We start from the raw sequence: 26,189 nt of genomic DNA, 5'->3' as shown, positions 1-26,189 counted from the left end.
GTGCCAAATAACTCACCCATCTCAAGTGTTCAAAGTAACTGGGACTTCAGAAAAGCAGCTGCAGCCCAGTCAGCATTAACTTCAGTTTAGGAGTTTGGGTTTCATTTGTTATGTTGAGTTGCCTGAGACTTTAAATCCACAGAGAAAAGGATGCCCAAAGAAAGAACATGGCCATGGATTCTACAGCTCAGTGGAGCTGCCCTGAGACTTCTTGTACTGCCAGGTTACACAAACAGTCTCTGGGCTGTGACCTTTGTCAGCCTTTCAGGAAGATCTATGATCATGATGCTCCTGTCAGGCAACGCAGGGGATTCAGTTATCACCATGTCTGAGAACTCTTCACTTAGGAGATTCAACCAAGTCTGTGCCAGGATCCAACAATTACAGGGCTCACCACTATGTCCTGTAAGTGCAATCAGGATATATAGTAGATGAAAGGGTAAAAAAACAAAGGGAAAGAAAGAGAAAATGTTTCTGTAGGGCACATTGGCGTAGAAAACTCGAGCCCTATATTGGTGATCCATATATTGCCAGGTCAATTCCCTAAGAGCTGGAGCTCAAAGGCTGCAAACTGCTGTGTTTTACTGCACAGGGGCACAAGGACAATTGTGGAGGCTCAACCCATGCACACCGGAGGGTTTAACCCTCAGTGGTGAAGGTTTAACCCTCGGTGGTGAAGGTTTAGCACCTCAGCAGTGTCCCAGCAGCCAGGGAAATCTGCTTAGCACCGATGACCTCACCCCTGCTGGCAGCTTCCCTCTGCCGCCGCCTCCGGTCCTATGGCTTGATAGTAATTAAATTCTCCACTTTAGCATGCTGGCTTGGAATACAGGCAGGGCTTAGTGACTGTAATTCCAGACTCCAACTGTGACATTAGCACTGAGACACGCACAGAGCACATCCAGAATTAAAAAGGCTGCTTCCCCCTAGTTTAAATGATGAGATGAGAAGGATTCAGCAGCCTCAGACACGAGTGCACCAGAAGCAGGGGCTTATGGCAGTGAGAAGGAGTCTGTTACATGCCTGTTATATGCTTCCAGCTTCCCAAAAGCATTACTTCAATTTTGCCACTTATTTCCATTATTCTCTTCCTACTTATTCCCAAAGCCAATTAAAATGCAAACAGGCGATTTTAAAGGCTTCAGTTTGATAACAGGCAGCAAGACAAGCAAGGCATGGGACAGCACTGAAATATGGCTCTTTAATGCAAGTGTATTAATAGAAATAATTGGATTCTTAAAGCATCACAATTGCAAGCGTTACCTCTTATTGTCCATTAAACCAATTGACATCCTGCATTTGTTATTTCAAAAGTGTGATTCTGATTTCATGAAGAGTGCTAAACATACTTGGTTTGCTCTAATGAAGGCTGTGGAATTTTCTTCTGAAGTACACGTGAGCCTCATAGCATGTAAGAGATCCAGTGGATTCCTCAAAGCCAGCATGGTAAATACTGGCCTTGGAGAGCTAAACTCTCAATTTTGTCTTTAGTGAGGCCAGAGTTTCATGCCAAACACATAATGTGTTATTAGGCTTTTAGTAGTTGTAATAAAGGAGTTAAAGAATTTAATCTCAACTTTTCAAAGGAGCCAATGGAAGAAGATGCTAGAGCTTGTTAGAATTTCAGTGGGAATCTTTGCATTGAATGTCCTCAGGGAATCCCTACCTTACCCTGCTGTTGATTTCTGAATTGAGCATCATGTGGTTTTCCACTTTATATGTTCAATTCAAATTGTTTCCCCTGGCTATGGTTACTGTCAGGTAATACAGATAACACAATCTTTAAGCCTATCCAACAAGGCAGTGCCCAGCCCTCCTTACACCCCCATCCCTGCCCCTTCTCTTGTACCACATTCATGCTTAGGGGGCCACAGTCAGAGGAATATAAGCACCCTCCACATACCTTTTTGTTTGTAGGGTTAGTTTTCTGTAGATTTAGCTTCCTAAACATCATTGAGATATCAGGTAAAAGCAGAGAGACAGCTCAAGAAGGCACAGGGGAAACACAGTAAGGTCCCAGGGAGGAGAGGAAACAGGAGAGCAGAATTGCCTCCTGCAGGTACCAGTAGCCACTAACCTGGGCTCAGTTTCTTGTCAGACCATGTGCTGCCTATGGCTGCCCAGGATTGAACCTTCCCCACCTCCGATGGTAGAATTTCCAGTTTATTTATTCCAGCAGCAAGCATGCTGCCAACAAAAGTGTTGGTTCTGCTCTCCTGCCTGCTCCCAGGAATGAGTTGCTGCTCCTCTCTTTTTTGCCAGCTCAAACACCCCTGGGACTGTGCTGAGAGCTGAAGTGGGAAACAAATACAACTGAAAAGTAACTTCCATTTCTCAGAGTGGGTTTTGTCTGAAGTAGTTTCCTGGTCTGGCTCTCAGAACAGCTACACTCCACCCCTGGCAGAAACAGGGATGGGGAGAGAAGTGTCTGTCCCTCGGAGCAGCACTGTGAACTTCTGCCAGAGCTGTCCATGGGGCTCCAGCTGGGATCCAAGAGCCGAGAGCTGACCCTTCCAAACTGGGAAAGGCAAGGCAGCCTTCTAACTTTGCCCACAGCACATAGCACAACATGCATCCAGCCTCGGGAGTAGCTTAGGAATGAAGTTCCACTGATGATAAATTAGAATTATGCTCCAGTCAGGTATGGTTATAGATAAAACTCCCAGTTTAAAAACCTAAATGAATATTAAAAAGATACACCAATTTTTTTAATACTTATTAATTTTCTATTACTTATTCCAACATGAATATTTCCATATGTATAGTGTGAAAAATTATAATCTGTTTTTAAGTCTTCCTATAAGCAAGACTTCAGTTTTCTTTTCGTTTCCTTCAGGTAGTACCTTGTACAGAAAGGTTCAAGTGTCATGTTTTTATTGCCCCTTAATGTAGAATAAGTCATTCTGCCAGTTGACATTATGATAGCTATGCCACAAAGAGAAGCAAGAGCAAAAATGTGTCCGTGTTTCTTCTTTAATGGTTAAGAAAGAAAAAAAAATACCACTTTTGTTGCATTTCCTGGAATAACTGTCAGAAGTTGAAGAGCACTTAACATACACCTTGTGGTCTTGAACACTAATAACTCCAACAAAGGGTTGATAGTGAAATTGCTTTTCACCTCAAGATAAAAACACAAAAACCTATGTAAAGGTTTGAGAATTAACCCAACAGAAGACTAAGTATCTCAACTGAATTTTTTTTAAAAACTAATGTAAGGAGGAAATAGTGACAAAGTTCAGTTTTAACAGTTCTGTCCTCAGTTCTGGATCTCTTGATTCATATACTTAAACAAACACATTGCATTGAGTATTTTACACTCAAACATAAGAGAAAATAATGAAATATAACAGTTAAAAGATAGAAATCATCACCATAAATGATCAACCCTCAAATCATGAGCAAAGAAAAACACAGAGACCAAGTTCACCATTGTAATCCCTCTGCTCTGGGCCACTCCTGTCAAGTTCTAAATGCAGCCTGAGCATCTCACTTCCTTCACTGAAGTAGCATCACATGGATAAAAAGCATCTTTAAAAATTCCACTAATTTGAGGCCACAAATAGGAAAATGTCTTAATTGTAATTTTACAGCAGAATTTTATGTCAGTGCGTATTTTTTTTAGATGCTTTAAACTGCTAATTTCCATAAATTAACATGCCGGGGTCTCTTTTAATAGTAAACATAACTTTGCATTTCCTGCTTGTAATGCTTGGCTTTAGCATAATTACAGTATGTTCCTTGTTTCCAGCCCCATAAGGATCCCCCTCACTGCTCTCTCCCCAGCCACGCTCTGCTCAACAGAGTTTTGTATCAGCAGAGGCACAAAATGAACCTGCAAAATTTACTCAAGAGATTTGCTGCATGCAGAACACTTGCACATGTATATGCAAACTCACATTTGCATACTCCAAATGCCTGCTGTTGCCTGCAAACATGTTTTATTTTGGCATGCTATGGCTGTACATGCAAATTCCCTTCTTCCAGCATCAATTACCTACTCCCCCACAATCAATATGTCCCCTTTCCTAAAACAATCCATTTCAGACCCTATATTGCTTTGCTTTCCTGTAAATCAATAAATACTGCCATGTCCCCCTACAGAAATGTCTTTGCCTAATTCTTTTTACTGGTTCTGTCAATTCCATGCTGGCCCCTGTTTTCTTTCCTAAATCTTCATGTCCCTCTTTTGCTCTCTCCATGCAGAGAAAGAGCAGCAGCTCTACCTGTTCTGCTGTCCTGTTTCTCACCTGTCTGACACAGAGGGACCTACTGCTTCCTTTGCTAAAGAAACAGCATCCCCAAAAGGTTTCAAAAGATTCAGTAGGACCCAGGTAAGGGACTGTCTCTAGGATTCGATAGGCTAAATTTACTTTTAATTTTCCCCCATGTATAAAGCCTATTTGCCTAATTTAATGTTTTACAGCTATCTTTAATGTGCAAATACGTTCCACAGTGAATATGTAATATATAAAAAACAATCAGAAACTCTCACTCTGAAGTTAGGCTATTTATTTCCTTCCTGAAAACTCAGCTGAGTGAAGTCAGGTTAATTGCCTCTAAGTCACTATGAATAATGTTGCAGAGCCTTGCACTGACAGTCACACCATTCTTCTGCTGGTTGTGTATCCCAGAGCTATTTCAATGGATAACTGTAATTCATTTTGGCTGCTAGATCTGCATGTAAAGATAAAAGCTGGTAGCAAACTTCCTTTAGTCTGCCTCTGGTTTTCCTCAACTTTCCATCCAGTGGGGGTAATTTTGGAGATGGACATGCTCCAAAATGAAGGAAGGCTTTGCTGCCTGTGCTGTATTCCCTGCACGTTGCCATCATTCATGGTGGCAGCAGCTGTCCGTTGGCTCATGATGTTGAACTAATCTTGCTACCTGATATTCTTTTCACCAATCAATCTGTTGATTACAGCCAGTTTAAATTGTAGCCATAAACAGGATTCTGAGATTTCTCAAAGGACAATGGAATCTGAATTAATTAGCACCCAGCAGAGGAAAACCAAAATCCTCCTACAAATAGAGCTGAGAAACTTCAGAGCCCACAAGGACACTGTTTATGGAGCGGCGGATGGGCTCTCACACGCTTGCAGAGCAGGAGAGCGTGGCATCCTCAGCTCCCAGACAGCTCTCAGGCTATAGAGGAGCTAATTCCCACACAGGAATTTATTAATTACACCTTGAAACTCTACCAAGTTAGCCTGTTATTGACGCCAGCACTCAGACTGTGCTCATGCATAACTCATCTTTACAACCTGCAAGCATGAACATTTGAAGCTTCTGTCAGAAGTAATTCCAGGTTACATGCACTAGTCTATCAGCCACACACCTCAGAGCCAAAAACCCTCCCACTCTGACATTCACATGGATAACCAGGGGAAAGTCATATAAAAAGGAGAGGAAAAAGGACACCTGTTTTCTTCAAACTATGTTTACAGTGTGTTCCATAGTTGACAACACAGAGAGGAGTTTTAGATCACACATATGGAAGAAATTCTTCCCGGTAAGGGTGCAAAGGCCCTGGCACAGGGTGCCCAGAGAAACTGTGGCTGTCCCATCCTGGAAGTGTCCAAGGCCAGGTTGGATGGGGCTTGGAGCAACCTGGGACAGTGGAAAGTGTCTCTGCCCATGGCAGGGAGTAGAACTGGATGGTCTTTAAGGTCCCTTCCAATCCAAACCCTTCTGTGATTTTATGATTAAGCAATTCTCACAAAGGAAACACTTTTCAAAGAACACTAATATACATGGCCTTGGAAAAAGAGGTAAAACCCCCAAGAGACATTATTTACATGGCTGGCATTTAAAGAAATAACAATAATAATTCTCGCTTTTATGGACAACAGTAACACTTGCAGTCCAAGAAACCATAAATGTCCTGTAACTGATGATGATCACCTCACTGACATGACAAATAAGAGGCATTTAGTTTTTAATGGCTTTGGTAATTTCTTTTTTCCTTATGAGAGCACCACTCTGTGTAAATGTAAGACTAAAATGTATTTTAGTTTTCAGTACTTGGAAGCAAGTTCACACATTATTATTCTACATTAGCTTCATTTGTCAATTTGATGACTAAAGACCTACTGGCCAGATGCAAATGCTGCTTCCTAATCTTGATCCATCACGCACAGCAGCCGTGGGATGTCATTCCCCAGAAGGAGGGTGAATCAGGAGAGCCGTTCCGTGAGCGAAGGTGCAGAGATAAACCAGATGCATTAATTACCTGCAGGAAGATCTGGTTTCCTTGTGAGAACATTCAGTTACAGTGAAAAACCCCAACCAAAGTACCCCAGGCCCAAGATGAGCCCTGCCAGAAATGCAGGGTTTCCTAGTCAGAAGGGCTGCCACTGGCCTTGGCTCTGTGTGTTGAGGAGCTCTTTGCCCTTCACCAGCCACACGTGAATAGTCTGGAGAAGTCAACATGAATTTTGATGCTTTACTGGATCAAGGCCAGGAAATCTAATACACTTTATTTCTCACTTCCATCATGCGTGCATAAGATGATATCCTCGAATTCAGGCATACCTAAAATAATTAACTTCTTTTTCTTCAAGTAAGCAGCAGGTGAAAACAGTGAGATGTGTTAAGGGTTTGCGAATTGATGATATATTGCCTTAAATTAATTTTATACTATTAATGTTACTTAATGGAATTTCATATTTCTTATTTGAAAAATGAGGGTCAAAGGAAGCAACAATGAGAGACAATTACAATTACCACTTAGGACCATTAATATGTAAATATATGTGTAAGTTAAGACTGTTAATTAAAGTTTCATAATTGCTGGGTATTTTTGAAGTTAGAGCCTAATAGGTTCTGCCATTATTCGTGTCTACTTTATGCATACAATGTCAATGATTCTTACTCTTAACATACCATGAATAACAGCATGGCATTTATTTTATTAACTGATATGGCCATTAATGTCTCATTATGCCATTCAAACATTTTATTCCTTTCTAAAAATACAACTGGTTAAAAAATTACATCCCTTACACACCTTCATGCATCAGCTCATCAGTCAACCCCAAGAACACCCAGTGGGTAGATCCCTCCATAATCACCCAGTGGGCTTTTTTCCTACCTTCCTTTGCAACATCTGATATTACCAACTCTAAAGCACAGATATTTTTCAAAGGTCAAGATAGAGAATGGATTGGATCCAAGGATCCCCAGCTATAGCAATCCAAAAGTCAAGAGAACTCTATCAAATGTCAAGAGAAACTGGAAAAGACTTCGAGATCATTTCTGCAATACTTCTCATTTACACCATGTATACACAAGAGAAATATTTTAATCAGTTCTAATTCAATGATATTTCACAAATCTCATCTTATTTCAAACAAGTAAATTATGAACAATGAGAATTTCCTCAGTTATGGGAGTTTTTTCCATGAATTTTACACTGTTACCTAAAAATTTGAAAGCAAGACTGTCCTTCAAAAATATAATCCTAAATTATGGCCTGTATAACATAGACTATGAAAATAAAACCAGAAATAAAGCACTGCAGCCCACTTATAATCCCAGTACATCATTCACTTTAATTTAAAATAAAGTATGTGTTCTCAGAAGAATTCTGCATAGACTGCCATGTACTCTTCTCACAGAAGTGTGAAAAAATTATGATGGCTGTAGGAATTTTTTTACATATGATTTTAAGAAATTTTTGAAAATTTTTTTTCCTTGAGCTCTATATCTAGTGCAAATACTCAGTGTCTCACAGCAAAATAAAAGTTTTCAGTTTCCAAAAGGGCAAGGAACTTTCAGTTCTAAGCAAATTTGCTAAGACATAACCAAACTAAAACCATTAAGATCTTCCTTCTCCTTGCCTTGTGTGATTTAAATTAATACTTGATTTAAATTAATGCTTGATAGCTTTAGCAAGGCATCAAATAAAATCAAACACTATCATCAGGTGAAACAACTTTCTTTGGTATGAATAAAGACACTTACAAAAACTATCTTCAAGCACATCCTAAGCATAAATAACTATGTTGGTAAGTTGTTGCAACAACCTAAAAAGAATCTCCTTTTATTTCTGCATTCTCTGTTCTGCTGCAAATGAAAGAAACATTTTGGGCCCGTGAAGAACCAGCTCCCTTTCCAATTTGCCCTTTACTCTGTAACAAGTATGATGTGGCCTTTCTGTAGACAATTCACTCATGTCACTACAGAAGATATAAAAAATAAATCAAGCCAGATATCTGAACCATCTGTAATAAAGTTTTAAGTACTGATTCCAGAGATATTTTCCCCATAAATTGACTCACCATACAATTGGGATTGCTCCAAGCCTTTAAGGCTTTATCTGCTAACTGTTTGGAAATAGAGACGATAACTCCCCATAGCAGATAGAGCCAAGCAGTTAAAAAGTGTTTTAGACGGTATCTTCAAAGGCCTTGACAGAGAATCCCATAATACTCTAAATTTCTTTAGCTGTGATCTATCCTTGAATATAAAGCTCTCCTTTAATCCATGCTTTGGACTGCTGGAATCACTGGATGGGTTGGAAAGGATACCTTGTTACAGCTAAACAATTGAAGAATACTATGCCCAGATTCTCAGAGAGATATAGAGAAATCTAAGTAAAATCGCCGAATTCCAGAATCATTAGGTTGGAAAAGCCCTCCAAGGTCTTTGAGTCCAAGCTGTGACTGATCCCCACCTTGCCAGCCAGCCCAGGCACTGAGTGCCACGTCCAGGAGATCCCTGAACACCACCAGGGATGGGGACTCCAACACTCCCTGAGCAGCCCCTTCAGTGCCTGACAACCCCATCTGTGAGAAATGCTTACTTACTGAACACACAGCTAGCCATGAAACTGACAAGGAAAAAACCCACTCTTATCCTAAATTTGTAATTCTAAACTTGAAATCAAGTCCAGATTTCTTTGAAGGGCCTGATTGAATTTGCTCCTTTTTTGACTTGACCTCATTTTATTTTTTATTTGCCATGTCACTGAAGTTAATGTAAAGAATTTACACTTTGATAATTGAATCAGGAGTTAGAACTCTTTAGACAATTTTTTTTTTTTTTGTTCTAAGAATTCTAAAACAATTTACAGAAGTTCAATAGAGCAGGAAAAAGATTAGGCCACCAAACGAAAGAAATGTAAATGATGTCAAAAGCTGGCCTCCCCCCATCTTATCTTTGAGAGTGAATAAATCCACTGTGATACCAGGATTTAATAAAAAGGTCAGAAAAGTCCACATGCTTATATCTGACGTTATTCAGGCAATGTTGTTGTTGAAGTAGTTCTGAGGATGGAACCTCAGCCAGGGAATGTACACCATTAGCTCTACATTTGCAGAACTCCTGGGGGACACAGGGAAACACAAAGTGTGGAGCTCCTGAATTCCTCTTTTTCTTTTAAAAATAAGTTTTACAATGAAAGAAGTTTACACCCTGCAAATAGCCTTTCCACATGATCAATTAGTTATAAAATAATCTACACCTTAGGTATGACAAGAGATGGTCTGAGGGACTCCAGATGAAAAGAAAGAATTGGAATGGGAGACATGAAGAGGAGACAAGACTATGAGCCACTGTGAGTCAAAGGTATGTGCACATGGCTTGCAACCATTTTTATACATTATGGAATCAGAAGAGAACAAACTCATTTAATTTTAATGCTAAGTCCAGCATTTGTCTTGCAAATGTTCAATGAGACCACACTGAAAACATGAATTCTGTAGTTTCCCATAAAGGAAAGAGAGAGAACAAACAGGAAGAACATTCTTGAATGATAAAATGTCTGAGGGATCTGGTGGGAATTCTACACATAAGATGTATTCTTCCTTAGGGAACAGGTGTAGATGTAAACAGATGGGCTTATATAAGTAGAATTGGCAGCTCCACAGATAGCTGCTTTCTTTCATATATGATTTTTCAGACTCGCCAGGGTATTCAGGACCACTCTGCTTAATTATTCTTAACATTTTGCCCATTTCGTATGCTCACCATATAATGGGCAAATATAAAAATAATTTAAGCAAACTGCAGTTTAAATCTCAATAGAAACAATACATTTTATTCCAACAAAACACTTAAAGAGGGAGCTACCTATTTTATGAATGTTAGTCCATCTGTTCACAATAGCTCCTTTGGAAGTATTTGTTTTGCTTAGAAATACCCAGACTGATTATGTATGTGGCAGGAGATGGGCTGAGGTGTGTTTGCTGCTTTTAAATCACTGAGCATATGAAGGTGTTTTAACTTTTGCTTGGCCAGGACAACAGAAGATGGGAAATGCTTGAATCTCAGACTAGAGCATCTTCTCTGTGAAGTCAGGCTGAGAAACTCGGGGCTGTTCAGAAGAGAAGGTTGTGTGGAGACCTCAGAGTCCCTTTCAGTATCTGGAGGGGCTACAGAGAGGCTGAAGAAGGACTCTTTGTCAGGAAGTGGAGTTACAGGACAAGGAAGGATGGGTTCAAACCAACAGAGAGTAGGTTTAGATTGGCTATTAGGAAGAAATTCTTCCCTGTGATGGTGGGGAGGCCCTGGCACAGGGTGCCCAGAGAAGCTGTGGCTGCCCCATCCCTAGAAATGTTCAATGGCAGGTTGGATGGGGCTTGGAGCAGCCTGGGAGAGTGGAAGGACGCCCTGCCCATGGCAGGAGCTTGGAATGAGATGATCTTTAAGGTCCCAACCCAAACCAGTCTGTGATTCTAGGTTCCTCTTCTGGGGAGACTGTACCCACAGGTGTGTTTCCATGGTGATGGCCACACTGTACTGGGGTACAGTTCTCACCTCTCCTCCATCAGTGGTAAGAGAAGAACAATTCAGATCCCACAAGAGAGAAGTCCAGTGCAGGACACTCTGAATTCAGGCACAGATGGTACAACAGTGCCCACAGCACAGGTGACAGAGCCACACCAGGAATTCGACAGGAGCATGGGATCTACCATTTCCCAGGGGCAGGATCCTAATGGCCACTCTGGCATACCTTTACACAAAAACCAGCCCCACACACCTAGTGGGGTAATTTCTGGAAATAAAACCTCCTGGTCCAGCCTTTAGTACAACTTTCCAAAGAGCCCAGACTGTGAAGATGGATGTTAAGAGCAAAATGGTGCAGAGCCACAAGACTGTAATCTGCATGTACTTGTACAGAAGGTGGATGTCAGCTCTGTGTTATGGGTGTGATTGTGCTCTCAGCTATGGAGCAACTCAGTCAGTCTGTGTCGTTTTGGATCCCCTGAATTATTCATTCACCTCAGTATTACTCAAACTTATAATCGCAGAGAACATCAGGACAAATCACAGAAGTGAACATCAAATGTAAGAACAGAAGAGCTTTTATAGCAGCAAAAAGAAAGTAACAACAGAAAACAAATGAGCAAGGAATGAAAAGGAATTATGATAAAATATGTACCAGAGCCATGGTGAGTGTAAGCATTTGAAGCGGGCAGCCCCAGGAGCCCTCGGGCCAGCAGCAGGCACATGCAGAGATTTAAACTCTCAGGGCTCTCAGTGAAGCTGTGTTTGGAAAACTTCACAGAGCTGGGATGAACGAGCTCACCAAGCCCTGCCGGACAGAGCAGCCTGCTGCAGGTTCAGACTGTATCTTCCCAGCTGGGTGCCCTCCAGTGTGACAGGAGATGCCCAGCACAGCCAGCACGGAGCCTGCTGGCAGGGCCTGGCTGGTTGGATTACAGAACAGCCACCCAGAGTATGCTGCAGTATCACAGAGGTCAGAAAGAGGAGGTCACAGGCTCAGACTTCTCTTCCCTTGAAAGGACCAACACTGAGGCTTGAGACATCCTCCATCCTGGCCCATGAAGTCCAAGGCTGTCACAGAGAACCTGCTGCACAAGGTACACAATGCTGTGGGGATGCTCAGCACTTCCCAGCAAACAGTGCTGGCCATCTCTCCAAACATCCTGTGTTCCTATCAGCTAAGGCTGTGGGCAATATTTCAGGAGAGCATCTTTTCTTCATTAGCTGAGGAGCTCTGAATGAGGTGATGCTTAATAATTTCTATGGGCTTGGTTCTTCTTATTGATTTCCGTTCCCATTTCCTTTCCCTATGATTTGCTCTGATGCCAGGGAGCAAGTGTTCATTTTACTCAATAATCTTGTGTTTACAATGCCTGCAATATCCCATCAAGCATCACAGTTGTCTACTAATTTACGCAAATATGTTGAAAAATTTAAAATAAATCTGTTAATTAATAAATAAAAATTAGCAGAACATTACATCAATCACAATACCTGCAACATAAGGCTCAGCAGTCCCAGATTCATCCACACCACATCAGATGCAGGAGCTGGAACAGGAAGGTTGTGAGTTTCTCAAGCCAGGTTGTTCACTCATTCCTGGCACTGGGAACTGCTCAGGGAAGGAGGTGGAGGAGCCCTTTCAGCCACAGTGCTGAGTGAGGCCAGCACCAGCACAGATCTGCCCTGCTTGGGGTCTGACTCAGAGGGTTCATCTGCTTAAATGAAGCCCATTATTTTGCTGGCCCATCAGCCAATGACTCCTAATTGTGCCAGTGCCTAAACTTAGCTTGCAAGCACAGCTAAAATGCTAATCATTAATTTCAGTCACTTATAAATGCCTGTTATGCTATCAGATATATTCCAAATGCTGCTCAGGCTGGCTGGCTAGGGCATGGAATTGAAGGAAAAAGAATACACAATAGAAAATAAAAACCCCTCGATACTGGACATGAAATGGAGAGGGCTAATTCCACTGATATAAGGAAAGACCTGTTTAGCCAAATACACATAAATGTATATCAGAGTTTTAAGTAGACAGCTGTGACTGCAGTCTGGAACACAGGAAGGGATGATCCTGAATAAAAGGCTGTTATCAACTACTACTACAGTTCTGGCAAGGAAGCCAGGGAAGGCAGTGGATTTAACAGGCTATGTTTTAAGTTCCTCTTTTTTTTCATCGATTGCGCAGTAAAATTCTCAAATTCAGTGAACCTTGCATGCCAAGGATAGTGTTAACAATTTAGCTCCTAATTTTAACATCCAACTTTAGATGCACATCAACTGAGCAACCCAAACACTTTATACTATACAGATAGATGTCTTTGTTTGAAGGAATTGCTGAATCATTCCTGTAGAGGGAATAGTCATTCATTCCTTTAAAGAGGAGGTCACGCAAAGTAAGCCAGGTGATGGATTCCAAAGCCACCTGTACATTATTCCAATCATCCTCAAGCAGCTGCAACCCCACCAGGCAGAGCAGTGCAGAGAGCTGACTGCCTTTGTAACTCCTGAGACATACTCTGGACAGGCTGGCTTGGCTTCTCAATAGGAAAAAGAAGTCCAAAATCTAAGAATGAGGTGATTAAATATTTGCCAGAAGCAGAGAGTATTCAAACAGGAATTTTACAAAACACTAAATATGAAATTAACTGAAATTGCTCCTGGAGTACAAGACCTACTGCTTAACCTGGTCCGAGGCGCAGAGGAATGAATGGTGGCAAACGTGACAGCAGCTTCTGAAAAGAGCCTGAGAAACTGCCAGCTGGTACCTGGGATTTATTTACAGGTCTAATAAACTCAGTTGTATAACAAGGAACAGATTTAGCTGATGCAAGCAGAAATGCAATACCACAGTGAAGAGTTATCATAGCTTTTACAGCAGAAACCACAGATCAGGAATTGGCTCTTTGATGGTGCTGAGAAGCACAGGAGTAAGGGTGACCTGACTGACATAAGATACTTGAATTCCCAAAAGTTTTGATGACCAAAGCTGGGAGGGGAAAAATGGAATTTTTTCAATAGGACATAGTCAGAGAAATACAGATTACCAGAAGAATGTGACATTTATTCTGGGACCTGTGCTAGTCAGCACATCAATCATTTCTTTTTCTTAAAGGATGTGAAGATGAATGCTGAGAGTATAAAATTATTCATGTTTTTCAGGAAAACAGCACATTTCACAAAATGGTTGAAGATTCTCAAGATTCTACTGGATTAAGTAATAAAAAGGCAGATGAAACTGAACTCTGAGAATCACCAAATTATTCAAATAGACAAAAGTTTTTTTTAATTACAGAAAGCCAGTGACAGACAGTAAATTAGCCTTTGTCATTCAGGACAGAGATCTCACAGCCACCACGGATACTTCTCTGAAAATATCAGCTTGATAGAATGTCAAGATTTACTGGGGGGGGGGGGGGGGTGGAACCCAAAAGCTAGAGAAGAAAAAAAAACCAACTCAATAGGCCTCTATTTAAAAACCTGATTTAAGCACATCCTGAAAACATCATACCAGACTCATCCCTCTTCTCCATTTAAAAAGAATTACCCAAAATAAGATTTACAGAAGAGCAACAAATTAAGAAAGAGGAGGAATGGTTTATGTATTCAGGAGATTAAATAGACACGGACTCTTCAGCTCTGCACGACAGCAGGGAAGATGTGCCAGCAGGAAGAGGTTGAACAAGGAACAATTATTCAATAATTCCCACACTATACGAATCAGAAGGTATCATTAAGAGATTCAAAGCACAGGCAGGGAGGTACTTCATCATGGCTGTGGGATCTGCTGGAAATACACTGAAGTGCCAGAGCACAAGTTTTTCAGAGGAGGGATCCATGAACACTGAAGTGCATGAGGAGCCAGCTCTGGGATCCCTGATCCACAGGAGAGCAGCAGGGAAACCACAGCATTTCCTCACCTCCTGCCCAGTGCCAGAGCTGGGACACTGCCACAATAGGCCAGAAACACTCTGCTTCTGCTCTTCTGTGTTTCCAGGCAGGTCACTGAGGTATTGCACACATATTCACTTGTAATATAAAATGTGAAAGGAGGAAATGATGTTTGACATGAACCCAACATTAAAGAACTTGCTGTCATCACCACCTCTTTGGCTTTACTCTAAAAGGTGACAAAAAGGATTAAGATATTTCCTTTTTTCACTCAATTTAGTTTAGAAAGACTGAAAGTAAGTAGATTTTACCCTACTCCCAAAGAGCACATGATACTCAGAGAGATAACAACTCTACATAAAAGGTATTTTCACAAGTTGAAAGACAGGCAAAGGAAAAAAAGGAAGTTCATTCCAGAAGAAAAAACCCCCAAACAAACAAACAGCTCAAATATGCAAGTCACGCATTGGAGGCTGTTTATAGAACTTCTTTCCTCGCTTATTTTCCCATTCATCATTATGTATAATATTTTGCCCCAGAAAAAGAAAGAGAATTAAAATCCTTTATTTAGTTGCCCAACAGTTTCCATACAAAACTGTCTTTCTGCCCAGGAAATGACCATGGGCTTGCTGGTGGGAGCTTATACAAAAGGACAGGCAATATTTATGAGCAGTTTGAAGGTTTCCTAGTGAATATCCATCTGGACAAAGTGGATATGCAAGCTTTGCACTGTCTCTCTCTCTCTCTCCTAGGTCAGTTATCTAATCCTAAAATTACATCCAATTTTCTCTGAGGAATAGCTCTGCATAAGTGTAAGTTAAATGCCTCAAAGGCATCTAAATCAGGATTTTCTTAGTAGTGGAACAGCCTTAAAAACAAATTAAAACCATGCTTTCATGACAAAGGGGATTTTGTCTCAGGCTTCAAATTCATTTCAAGGAAATGGGTTTATTTTGTACCCATGCAGACTTGACAAAATGAGGCTGAACACCCTGTGGTGGGAGCAATTGGTAGCATTTTTCCCTTTTCAGCAAAGATGCTGCCAGGAAACTGCAGAGATGCCCTGAACTTTGTCTCACTCACCTTCCTCCCCCTGCCCCTTGAAATGCAAGCAGGTCTCCCAGATTGGCCCATAAAAAATAACAAGCACTGCTAGGACATCTGTATGGAGATTATATTGTTAATCAATATATTTTGCATAGCCCCATGGATCACTTGTTATTGATGATTACGCATTTTAGCTCCTGTGACAATTTGTCAATAAAATAAAAATAAAAAAGGCTAAGGACAGCATACTTTTAATTCAAAGATGATCTCTTTCTTGAAAAGAGGTGCCACTTTCCAAGCTCTGAAAAGACCTAGCTCATGAATATATTTCATTTACCAACTGGAAGAGCTGTTCAAGGAATCAAAACTTTCTTGGTAATCACAATACAGGTATCTGGAGGTGAATAATTTTTAGACTTCAGTTACCTTTAAAAATGAATACTGGAAAAAGAGCAAGTTTGCTAAAGAGGTGGGTTTTGAGTTACTGAAAGTGTGTTATTCAAACTCAGCACAGACTGGCATAGTTGTTACCTTCAAAAAGGGGAAAACTAAAGGAAGAAGAACAGTGGGTAAACAGACCAAATTCCCTAAATTATATTGTTGTCACAAGAATTATTTTGTTCTCCAAAGCACCCCAGCCCCTATGCTTTCTTTCTCCTCTGTAAACTGTCTCTGTCCCCGCCCTTTAACAAATCTGCCCAGTTCTTTGTTTTCCTACATGTGTTTGCTGCACTCTCCACACAAGTCTGGGTCAGCCCACAAAGCTCCCAGCTAACTAAGAATCTTGATTACTGATGAACTGATGTTGAATTTCAGCAGTGACAAAGATGCAAATGGCTGTCCCCTTGCAGATTCTCTGACCTATCCAGTCCTTGGCAGAGAATGCCATGGCCATTCCATCTTCCATATTTAACACACAGAAAGGACACACAAATACTAAACTAATATTTCAGAAATCCCTTTCTTTTATTACAGGATATGAATGATGAATGCAGTATTGATCCACCCTTTACATACAGATGCTGTACTCAAAACACAAGACCTGGAGAGCTGTCGATCTTTAAGAGGAGCTTTCATGGAAGAAAGGCTGTGATGACCTTCAGAGGTCCTGCATCCTGACTGTCTGCAGGAATAAGTTAATCAGGAGATGAAGCTCTTGTATCTAAGCCAGGCTTGGGATGGAGCTGTGCAGTCTGAGTGAAAGTAAGGAGATCTTAGTCTGTCACTGTAAATACATTCAAAGTGGGAATTTACTAATTGCATCACTCTGTGAGTGGGAATTAATATAAACAATAAATATAAAATAGAACCCAAGAACCTGGTAAAGTTACAAAAGCAGTAAATGCTAGAGATGAGATTTTGAATACATTATTATTTTAAGACTTGTGCCTGGTTAAAATGAGATTAGAAAAAAGCCAACTTCTTGCAAGCCATTTTAATTCAGTTTGTGGATATCTGCTGGAGAATCAAAATTTTGATCAGTTATGCCCCACTTGGGATGCATAAAGCTCCAATTTTCAGCTTCTGTTAGTTTAATACAAGGATGGCAAAAATCATGTGGACATTCCCTTCATTTACTCTCGGAACAAACAATTTGCTCATCACCATGTTTTGGCTGTCTGCCTGAACTGCTGAAACTGTTGCTTCTCCTTGAAGAATAACATTTAACCAGACAGATAATAACCCAGCCAACCTGGGGTCCTCAAAAAACCCCTATCAGGTCAATATATTGTTCTAATGAGAAACAACCCTGGCTTCCAGAACATTGTTTTTACCTGGGATGTCTGCAGGCAAGGGAGACGAGTATATTCAGGACTACAGGCTGTACTTGAAAAAGGCTGGCTCCATTAAATAGCTGTCCATCTCCTGGCACTCCAGGGAAGGAAGCATGCCCCTCCAGCAAAGATGAAGGGAATATCAATGGGGCTAATCTCTTCAAAGTGCTCAGTGCTCAAAGCAATCGCCTGCAGTAGCACAGTCCCTACCCTCATTAGCTCAGCAAACACAGCCAGAGACAAAACACTATCTGCAAGCAGGGCAAAAACTGTAAAATACAGGGGTTCCAAGCTACCTCCCCTGCCTTTCCAAAGGACAAATATTTCATATATTTTAAATTATGACTGTACTGAAAATAAAGTCGTATTTTTAAGAATCCCTTTTCTTTCCCTTCCAGCGTATTTAAATATTGTGGCATTTGCTTGTATTGAAAAATGGTCGTGACACAACAGAAATACTGCACAGCACAACTCTTCTCCGGATCAACAAAGGAGGAAAATTCATTGCCAGCTTTTTCCCTTTGGCAAACTGCAACAGTCAGAAATAAGGAGTGATAGTTTCCTACCCCCATGAAACAAGGAGACAAAACGATCTGTCAATCAGCTCATATTTGTGTAAGTCCAATCTTCCCATTGCCTCCAAATTAGAGAATTTTTATGGTTGGGAAAACAAATGTTGTGAATGAGAAAAAATGACATACAGCAGCAGAGAGTGAAGGAGTGGGACTTATGAGACGAGGAATTACTGTTGAATAATTCACTCTTCCAGCACATCCTTTTATTCCCATGCTGACCAGAGGAGTAATTAAGGATAGCCAACAGACGTAGTAAGTGCTCCTCAGGGAAAGAGGCTGACAGGGATGTCTTGTTGATCTGACTTCTGAGGCTAAGCAGCATGATCGGGGCTGGAAAATAGGGCATGGGTTGTGTAAACCAACTCACACCATGCTAGAATCTCTCCAGGGAGCCCACTAATGGATTCACCAGTGCAAACACGCAGGCTGGGCAGGCTACCTAGGGACAAAACATCAGTATTGGGGCAGTGTCAAAGAGCACACAGTTGGGGCAACAGCATTTGCTCTGCCAAAGCAGGGATTTCAGCCTGAGGCACAAAGGAGAAAGCCTGTTTCCCAGTGTGGCTGAGGTGAACCAGTCCCCCACTATTCCCTGTCTCCGAGGTAACTCTCTTGAAAATCTCTGGCTTGCATAAAAACAGCTTGGTCAACAAATGGTGGTCCTGAATGTTTATCTCCCACCCATCAATTTAAAGTAGGGACACACATTCAGACATGGACCAAACACATACCACAGCCTCTAATAATAAGTTTTATAAAGGGATACTCAAGTTTAGACTGATGAGAAATAGAAAAAGAGAGGGATGCACAGGATAAAGGAGAAATGGAGAGCCACCACTGCTTGCAACTTGCCAGTGTAAAGGCAAAGGCCTGACTTTGGTCTTCAGACCTATCCCAGGAAGGAAGGAAGGAAGGAAGGAAGGAAGGAAGGAAGGTAGGTTGGTTTTCCCTGACTTCTACCTGGCCAGTTTCTTCAGGGGACAGAGGAGGCACACACAGATCAGTCACAGCCCTGACACAGCACTTGGACATGAGCTGAAGCCAAGAAAAAAGTGAAGAGGAACTGAAAGTGCTGATTACCAAATAATAAATGGCAAACTGAGATATGCAGGTGGCTGCATTTGTGCTCATTAAGCAAAATCTGTGAGAATGTGGATCAATTATATTTAAAAGAAACAGACCATGTGAATCCTTAGTTTGTACAGAAAAGGGTGTGTAGGGATGCAGGGAAAACACACAGATCTTGGAATGCTGACTATAGCAAACCAAAGGTTTCTGAAGAGACAGACATTAAGCAATTCCTGATGGGAGCAAGAAGAAGAACAAGTGATGTACAATTACAAATGGACTTGAGAAAAGCCTGAATGAGAAGCAAAGCAGGCAGCAAAGTAAGTCTCAATCCTCTATGCAAAGAGCAAACATTTCTAAGATTTGAAAGATGTGCTCCAGAACCATGGCTTGGTCACCTTGCTGCCCCGTCAGGAGGAGTTATAGCTCTGTAGCAAGTTCAAACTGATTAGTAACCAGAACTGGGAACTGTCTGAGCTCTGTGTAAAAAATCAAGTGCCAAGACAAATCTAAGGAATTGTACTCGTCCTGCATCCCCTTTTGCTGCATCAAATGAATTGGGATGATGTGGCACAACCCACAGCAAAAACACGGCAAGCAGAGACTCGGAAGGGAGGAGGGGAGATGTTTGGCTCATGCTGAGATTGGGGAAGGGGGAGAAAAAGTACTTACTTTACCAATTGTTTAATTCTTCTTGGTTTGTTTTTTCTCAATACCCCGAGTCAGTGATCAGAAGGTTATGTTAATTGCCAATAACTTCAATCAAGTAAAAATTACCCAAGTTGAGGCTGTATTGCCTGTGACAGCATATACATAGTCAGAACTGAGGCAGGAACTCAGGCATTGAACCACAAGGGGAAAAGCACCCTAAGGAATCAATTGATGTTATCAAGTAATCTGCCTTGGAGATTAAAGAACACAGAGCAATAAAGTGTTGTAATGAAAAAAGCTTTTTAGTCAGAAATGGGAGGCATAGGGAAAAACACACATTAATGTCAGCACATAATTGCTCTATGTGGACAAAATCAGATGCCTCTAAAAAGATTACTGGTAAATTCTGTGCTAGAGGATTCTTTTCCCATCAAGCGTGACTTTAACTGTAATCAAAAGGGAGACAAATACAAAAAGCAAGTTTCAGAAACTGCAAAACAAGTGGGATAAAGGATAAAGTTCTGCCCCAGTTTTCTTCACACGAGGACACAGTCACCTCCTGAGATCTGCAAGTTGCAGATGCATCCACTGCCAATTCAGCCTCCAATTCCAAAATCCACTGTACATTTCCCCAGTAAAGGAGAGCTCCTTCCATCCTAGAAAACTCTCTGCCCTACCGAGATGAAGCTTTATCTCCTCAGTGCAACTTCTGTGGCATCAATTAACCAAAAATGTGAAGGAAAGGAGGGAAAGAGGAGAAAAGACAGACAGCTGGCTCTGTCACCTCAACACCAGCTTGTCTTTGCAGTCAATACACCAACAAAAATTGAGGAAATCAAAGAGAAAATTGAGAGGGCACACCACCACAAGATTGATTTGCAAGGATTCCATCTGCCAGTTCTGTTCTGAGCACACATATTGTTACCAGCTTAGGGATGTGAAAACTGTAATTTTGGAACTTTACCTGATGACTCAATATCAGTGGGAACTCTAACCATCTGAGCTCTAATCTCCATGTCCCCATCCTCGTGGGGATCGCTTGTGGCTTTAACATTAGCAATAACAGACCAAATAATGTCAAGTGCAAATGTTGAAAATACTCCAGCAATGAAATCCCAGAAATCCTGTCAATAATTCTGTATTCAGTAAATGGGTAGGAAATATAGAGAAGAAAATGATTCTCTGCTATTTAACACCAAAAACAACTGCAGATTAACAGCAAACAATTGCCACCCATTGGATTAATGTCTGTCTTGTGCTAACAGTCCCATGTGATGACATGTGATATGTAATTAAGCAAATTAAGATTGCTTTCAGAGAGCAACACTGAGCAGTTGCCCTGACCCCACCATGGCTGACAGTGGTACCATCTGTTCACTGTCAATTTGTCTCCTGCATCCCCAGAATTCCTGTCTCCTAAAATAAACCATTATTATCACAAGATAATCTTGATCCTGCCATTTCTCAACTTTCACAGTCATTTACAGCTTTTGCATTCTTATAATCTACTCTTCCTCAGAATAAGACACACACCTATAGCCCTTGGGGATGGTCAGAGGCATGGTAAGGTTATTTATTCATGCTGAGAGCAACACAACCCAGCCTGGATGGAAGCAGGTTAAAAGATAACACCTCACTGCACCTCCAGAGCTCAAAATAAAGCAGTGCATTTTTCCAAATATTATTTGCTTGCCCTTGGCATTATTGTAACTGCTCTTGATTTTGGATTGTTGCTGTGAAGTGGGGCTTGTTTGGTTTGTTTGTTTTAATGTGCTATGATTATAAATAAATACATCGTAGCACATAAGCTGGAATCTTCTGCACCTCTCTTACATATGCAATGCTGTGTTGTGATTAATCTTATTTACATTTTCAAAACAGCAACTGGAAACACAAAAGGTGATGACAAGAGGGTGTTTCAGGGATTCATAAATCCTACATAAGAATATATGCACATGAAGATGCTGCTTAACTTGCACATGAAAAGATAAAAATGAATTTAGTTTAGAAATCAGTTATGCTGTGGTCTATCTTGCACAGTAACTCAGGTCAGCCATTCACAGCATGCAGCATTCAAAGGATGTCTTATTTGTTTATAATATCAGATAGATTTCTGATATTAAGCACAATATTGAAGAGCATTATCCCCAGTAGCTGAGTCCCAGGCAGCTCCATCACCACCTGTCACTGAAAGACCATGAGCTTGTTTCAGAAAGAGCAGGGCAAAGCAGAAAATCCCCGTGAAGTGCAACGGTAATGACTAATGTAGTTACTTTCTCCTCATTCACAAGTATGGAAAAGTCTACCTGTAAGCTGAGCTAAAGAAAAGCTGAGGCAGAGTGAAGCTAAAGCAGAAAGATTTATACACAACTCTTGTTTAACTTATCTAAAATCTAAGGGTGGCCCTGTTAAAGCAGGAAATGGCTTTAGACTGCTGTTGAACTAATAATGCTGGTCAGGGATTTAGGCCCCAAATAGCAGTTGCATCACTGAGCCAGCAAGGCCCATCCCCAAAAATGCCACTGGGAGAACCCCAGTAAGTCACAAACTCTTGGGAAGCACATCCCACTCAGTGCATGTCGTACCCACAGAGGTAATGCCACTTAACAAAAGGTGAGATATGCTTGTGTGCACTGCATTTGCAAAGATAATTACTTGAAAACAATACAAAGGAAAGCAAAACAAATTCTTCCATTAGCTGGGGCTTTCCTATCTCTGACCTCAATCTCGTTTGCTGATACCGCCAAACTTTTCATAAACCTCTTCTATCATTATTAGCTTTAATTTAAATAATTATTGGGCAGAAGAAAAAAACCTGCTCAACCATGGCTCTCTAATCTAGTAATTAAATCCACCTGTAAGAGCTGAACAATTTGTGTCTCTGACTATTAATGCAGTCAAGTATTTTGCACTGGGTGGTGTAACATCACCCAGAGAGACTGAGGGAGACAGCTGAAATTGAGCCATGTTTTGATAAGGAAAATCAACCCAAGCTGCTCCACAGGCAGAGGTCCTGACTGAGGCAGATGTCCCATTCCCAACAGGCCATTAAACACAGGATATATTCTATCTAGCCTATCCCTCTTGCAGCAGGTACAGCATAGCTCAGCCGGGTATTTGACTATCTTCAGCCAGCTGGAATTCCATCCTGTTGCATTCTGCCTCTCTGTGATCATCCACCCCAATTTGATATCTCTGCTGTGTGGTTACTCTTGCAAAGAAAATTTTGGATTTTGTCCACATGATGGAAAAATATGCCCATTTAGATTACCTGAAGCTGATAACCTTTCTACTGGAGAGTTCCCATCTGGCAGAAATATTGCAACTGCATTTTTCAGGTATGTGGTTCCTCTGCAAATGACCTAACATTATACACCAGAAACAAAGATGCAAAACTTCTTCAAATCCTCCTGACCAAAAAAATGAGCTCTTATTCCAAATTACACACATAAATACAATAGTGGTTAAACTTGTCTTTGGGAAACTGTCCAAAAATGGACAGTGTCAATGTATTTTTTTACCTTGGAAAATGAAAATACCTTATTTAATGATACAGCAGAGAGATACAGGAAATCACTACACAAATAATATGGAATTTGATGGCAAAGTTTTCTGCCAAGTGACTCAATATATTGATAATATGCATTCCACAGTATGTGGGTCATTATGACAAAACACCATCCTATTATTTTTCTTTAATGATTCCTTATTATCTCTCATATTCTATCAAAGCTTTATGTTTTATGAACATATAATGCAAATGTATGCTTATTTTTCAATGTGCCTATATACATTATGTTATATATTATTGTATTATCTCATGTTGCACTGGCTTTGAATAAAATCATTCCCTAAGCCAGCATCTAATTCTGTGCTGCAACATGAATGCTCATCTGCACTTTGGAACTGAAGATTGTTTTAAAACAAAAATGTTTTAGAACAGCCCCTCTTCAAATGAAAATGCAATGGGCACTCACATTATTGCTGACATGGCAATACATGGTTGTTGATGAAAAATAACTGGTTAATTCAATTCCTCATGCCTAGTAAGCAGCCCTGTCAGCACGATAAAGTTTTGAGGCAATTATAAGAGGACTTTGTAAGACTGGTTATGAAATGCAACTCCAGTATTAGCAAATAACAGAACAAAGAGTAATGGAGAATAAGCATCACTGGAACACAGGTGATCTTGCTACCCCATTGATCAGTGCTGTATTTTATGTAATGTTGCTGCAATTAGTTGCACTCTTTGTTATTGTGCGTTTTTCATTTTATATAAATGGAGCAGTAGTCCAATTTGGCAGTTTAGCCCACAGAAAACAAGGATATTGATCATTGGCACAATCAGGCATTTCTTCTTCAAAATTAACACATCTATGCTGCTTCATGCATGTTATCTAGCTTTAGAACTAGAGAGAGATTAGAGAGATTTCAAAATAAACCCCATCTTAGGAAGAAAAATTTGCTTGAGAGCCCTACCAGAGCGATGAAAGGCGACCTGGTTGGCAGGATGGGGCCCTGCATCGATGGACAGGACAGGGAACAGCTTCCGCATGTCCCAGAGCTTCATCACGCCGGAGTCGTCACAGGAAGCAATCGTATCCCCCTGCCAAAGATGGAAACAAAATCAAGGCATTGCTTCTGCCCTTCTGCCAACAGCAAAGCCTCTGCTGCAGGGCAGGGCAGCCAGACACAGCACCTGTATTTAAATAAATAAATAAGCTGTTATATGTGAGCTTATCAGAGCCTCTTATCAGCTCTGTTGGCTGGAATAGCAACACAACAACATGACTTCTAAAGAGACCAGTTCAGGAGAAACGAGAAGTACAAAAAGAGAAAAGGTCATCTTGAATGGAGATAGCAGTGTCCCCTAAGAACACGTCTTGTGAGTCTTTTCTCCTCACACAGCCACAGCAATGGCCCTTTAGCCCTGACTTTAAATTTGTGTACTCCTGTTTTCCATGTGAAGCATAAGATGAGAGCACAGCAGACACTCCATCGCTGCTGTGTTCCACAGCCACCCCAAGGACAGCTCCCCATTCACTTAAGAGTTGCACTGGATGATCCTGGGGGGTCCCTTCCAGCTCAGGATATTCTGTGATTCTGTGAGAAACTCGTTCCTTTCTGTGAGCCAGAAGCACGCAGGGACTATGCAAGGAAAGACAACAGGACCATATCCCTCATGCCTCTGGTCAATATTAATTAAAAACAAACAAAACAAATCCCAAAAACCCCCACCCAAACAAAAACAAACAACAACAACAACAGCACCCCAACCGTAAAAAGAGTCTTCTGAATATGTAGCATAAAAATAAATGCAAAACTCAAAGAAGGCAGGGTAAAGGATGCTCAAACATAATTTTGTTTAGGTGATTTCTGCCACAAGAACAGAAAGAACCACCCAGCTACCCATGTAGAAACACTTACTTTTCATTTTAACCTCCTAAATAAACATTCAAATCCCTAAGGCAGCTCAGCTGGTGTGCACTCACAGTTATCAAAGTCAATGTCTTTTCCAATTTATGCAAGTGCAAGATTAGATTAAAGAATATTGTTTGGAAGGGGAATCACAATGGTATAGGACTGAAAATCAGGTGAAATGCGGGTCAGATACTCCATCCATGATTTTTTTTTAAAATGCATTTATTTTTTACATTTTCCACATAAATAGTACCTGCAATAAAATGTGTGATGTTTTCTAGCAAATAGAGGATTTAAGATCTTAAAATATCCATCAACTTCTCAACTAGAAACTAATGGCTTGCAAAACACCACCCTGGTGTAACTATAATGAAATCTTTAGGTTCATTTGGAGGAGATCTAAATGTCAACACTCCATTCTGGCTTGTTACAGGGACTAATACAGAGTTAACACCAAGAAACCAAGTAATCATTGCTCAGAGAATTCAGCAGCCAGGCTCTCAGCACCTGCTGTTTTACAACAAATCTCACCAACCATAACTGCAGCCCACCCAACGCAGTGGTGCTGAGCATCATGGCTCTGTCAAACTGTCTCACCAGCTGTGCCCACCACATTCCCCTTCATTTCACCTGGCTCCTTCCAGCAAGTTCACCCTGCACAAACGTTGAGGGCAAGCAGGCTGGTCAGGAAATGAGCAACAAAACCCTCCAAAATACAATAACTACACTCCAAACTGCCACGTGGCTTGAACTGGATCTCAAGAGAGCAAATTTTTAATGGAGAAAACCACCAAACCATCATCATAGATATGAGACTTCAAGAGTCATCAAATCCAGTCCCTTAGTCTTACAAGCAATGTTTCCATATTCTATCCAGTCCCTTTCTCTTATAAGCAGTGTTTTCATACACTTGCCGTGTTAAAAGTACTAAATTCCACATTAGCAGCAATTCCCCCATCTACCCCTTGCTGCTGATCTCAAGCAGTCCATGAGTATAAAAGGAGTGTAAAAGTACTTGTTCACATGCAAT

General features: G+C 40.9%; 1 protein-coding gene across 4 annotated transcripts in view; it reads right to left on the bottom strand.

Moving 5' to 3' along the window:
* SPAG16 (sperm associated antigen 16) overlaps nt 1-26,189 on the bottom strand; it is a 368,224-nt gene that overhangs the window by 78,294 nt on the left and 263,741 nt on the right. For all 4 annotated transcript variants that reach the window (XM_085065720.1, XM_085065718.1, XM_085065722.1 and 1 more), the window contains one exon: nt 24,218-24,344. In XM_085065720.1, coding sequence (XP_084921846.1) covers nt 24,218-24,344 — 127 coding nt within the window. The remainder of the gene's footprint in view (nt 1-24,217; nt 24,345-26,189) is intronic.

Source organism: Lichenostomus cassidix, chromosome 7, assembly GCF_008360975.1.
Source record: "Lichenostomus cassidix isolate B80296 chromosome 7, HeHo_3.0, whole genome shotgun sequence".
NCBI classification, from domain to species: Eukaryota; Metazoa; Chordata; class Aves; order Passeriformes; family Meliphagidae; genus Lichenostomus; species Lichenostomus cassidix.
This window is presented reverse-complemented; position numbering and strand designations above follow the sequence as displayed.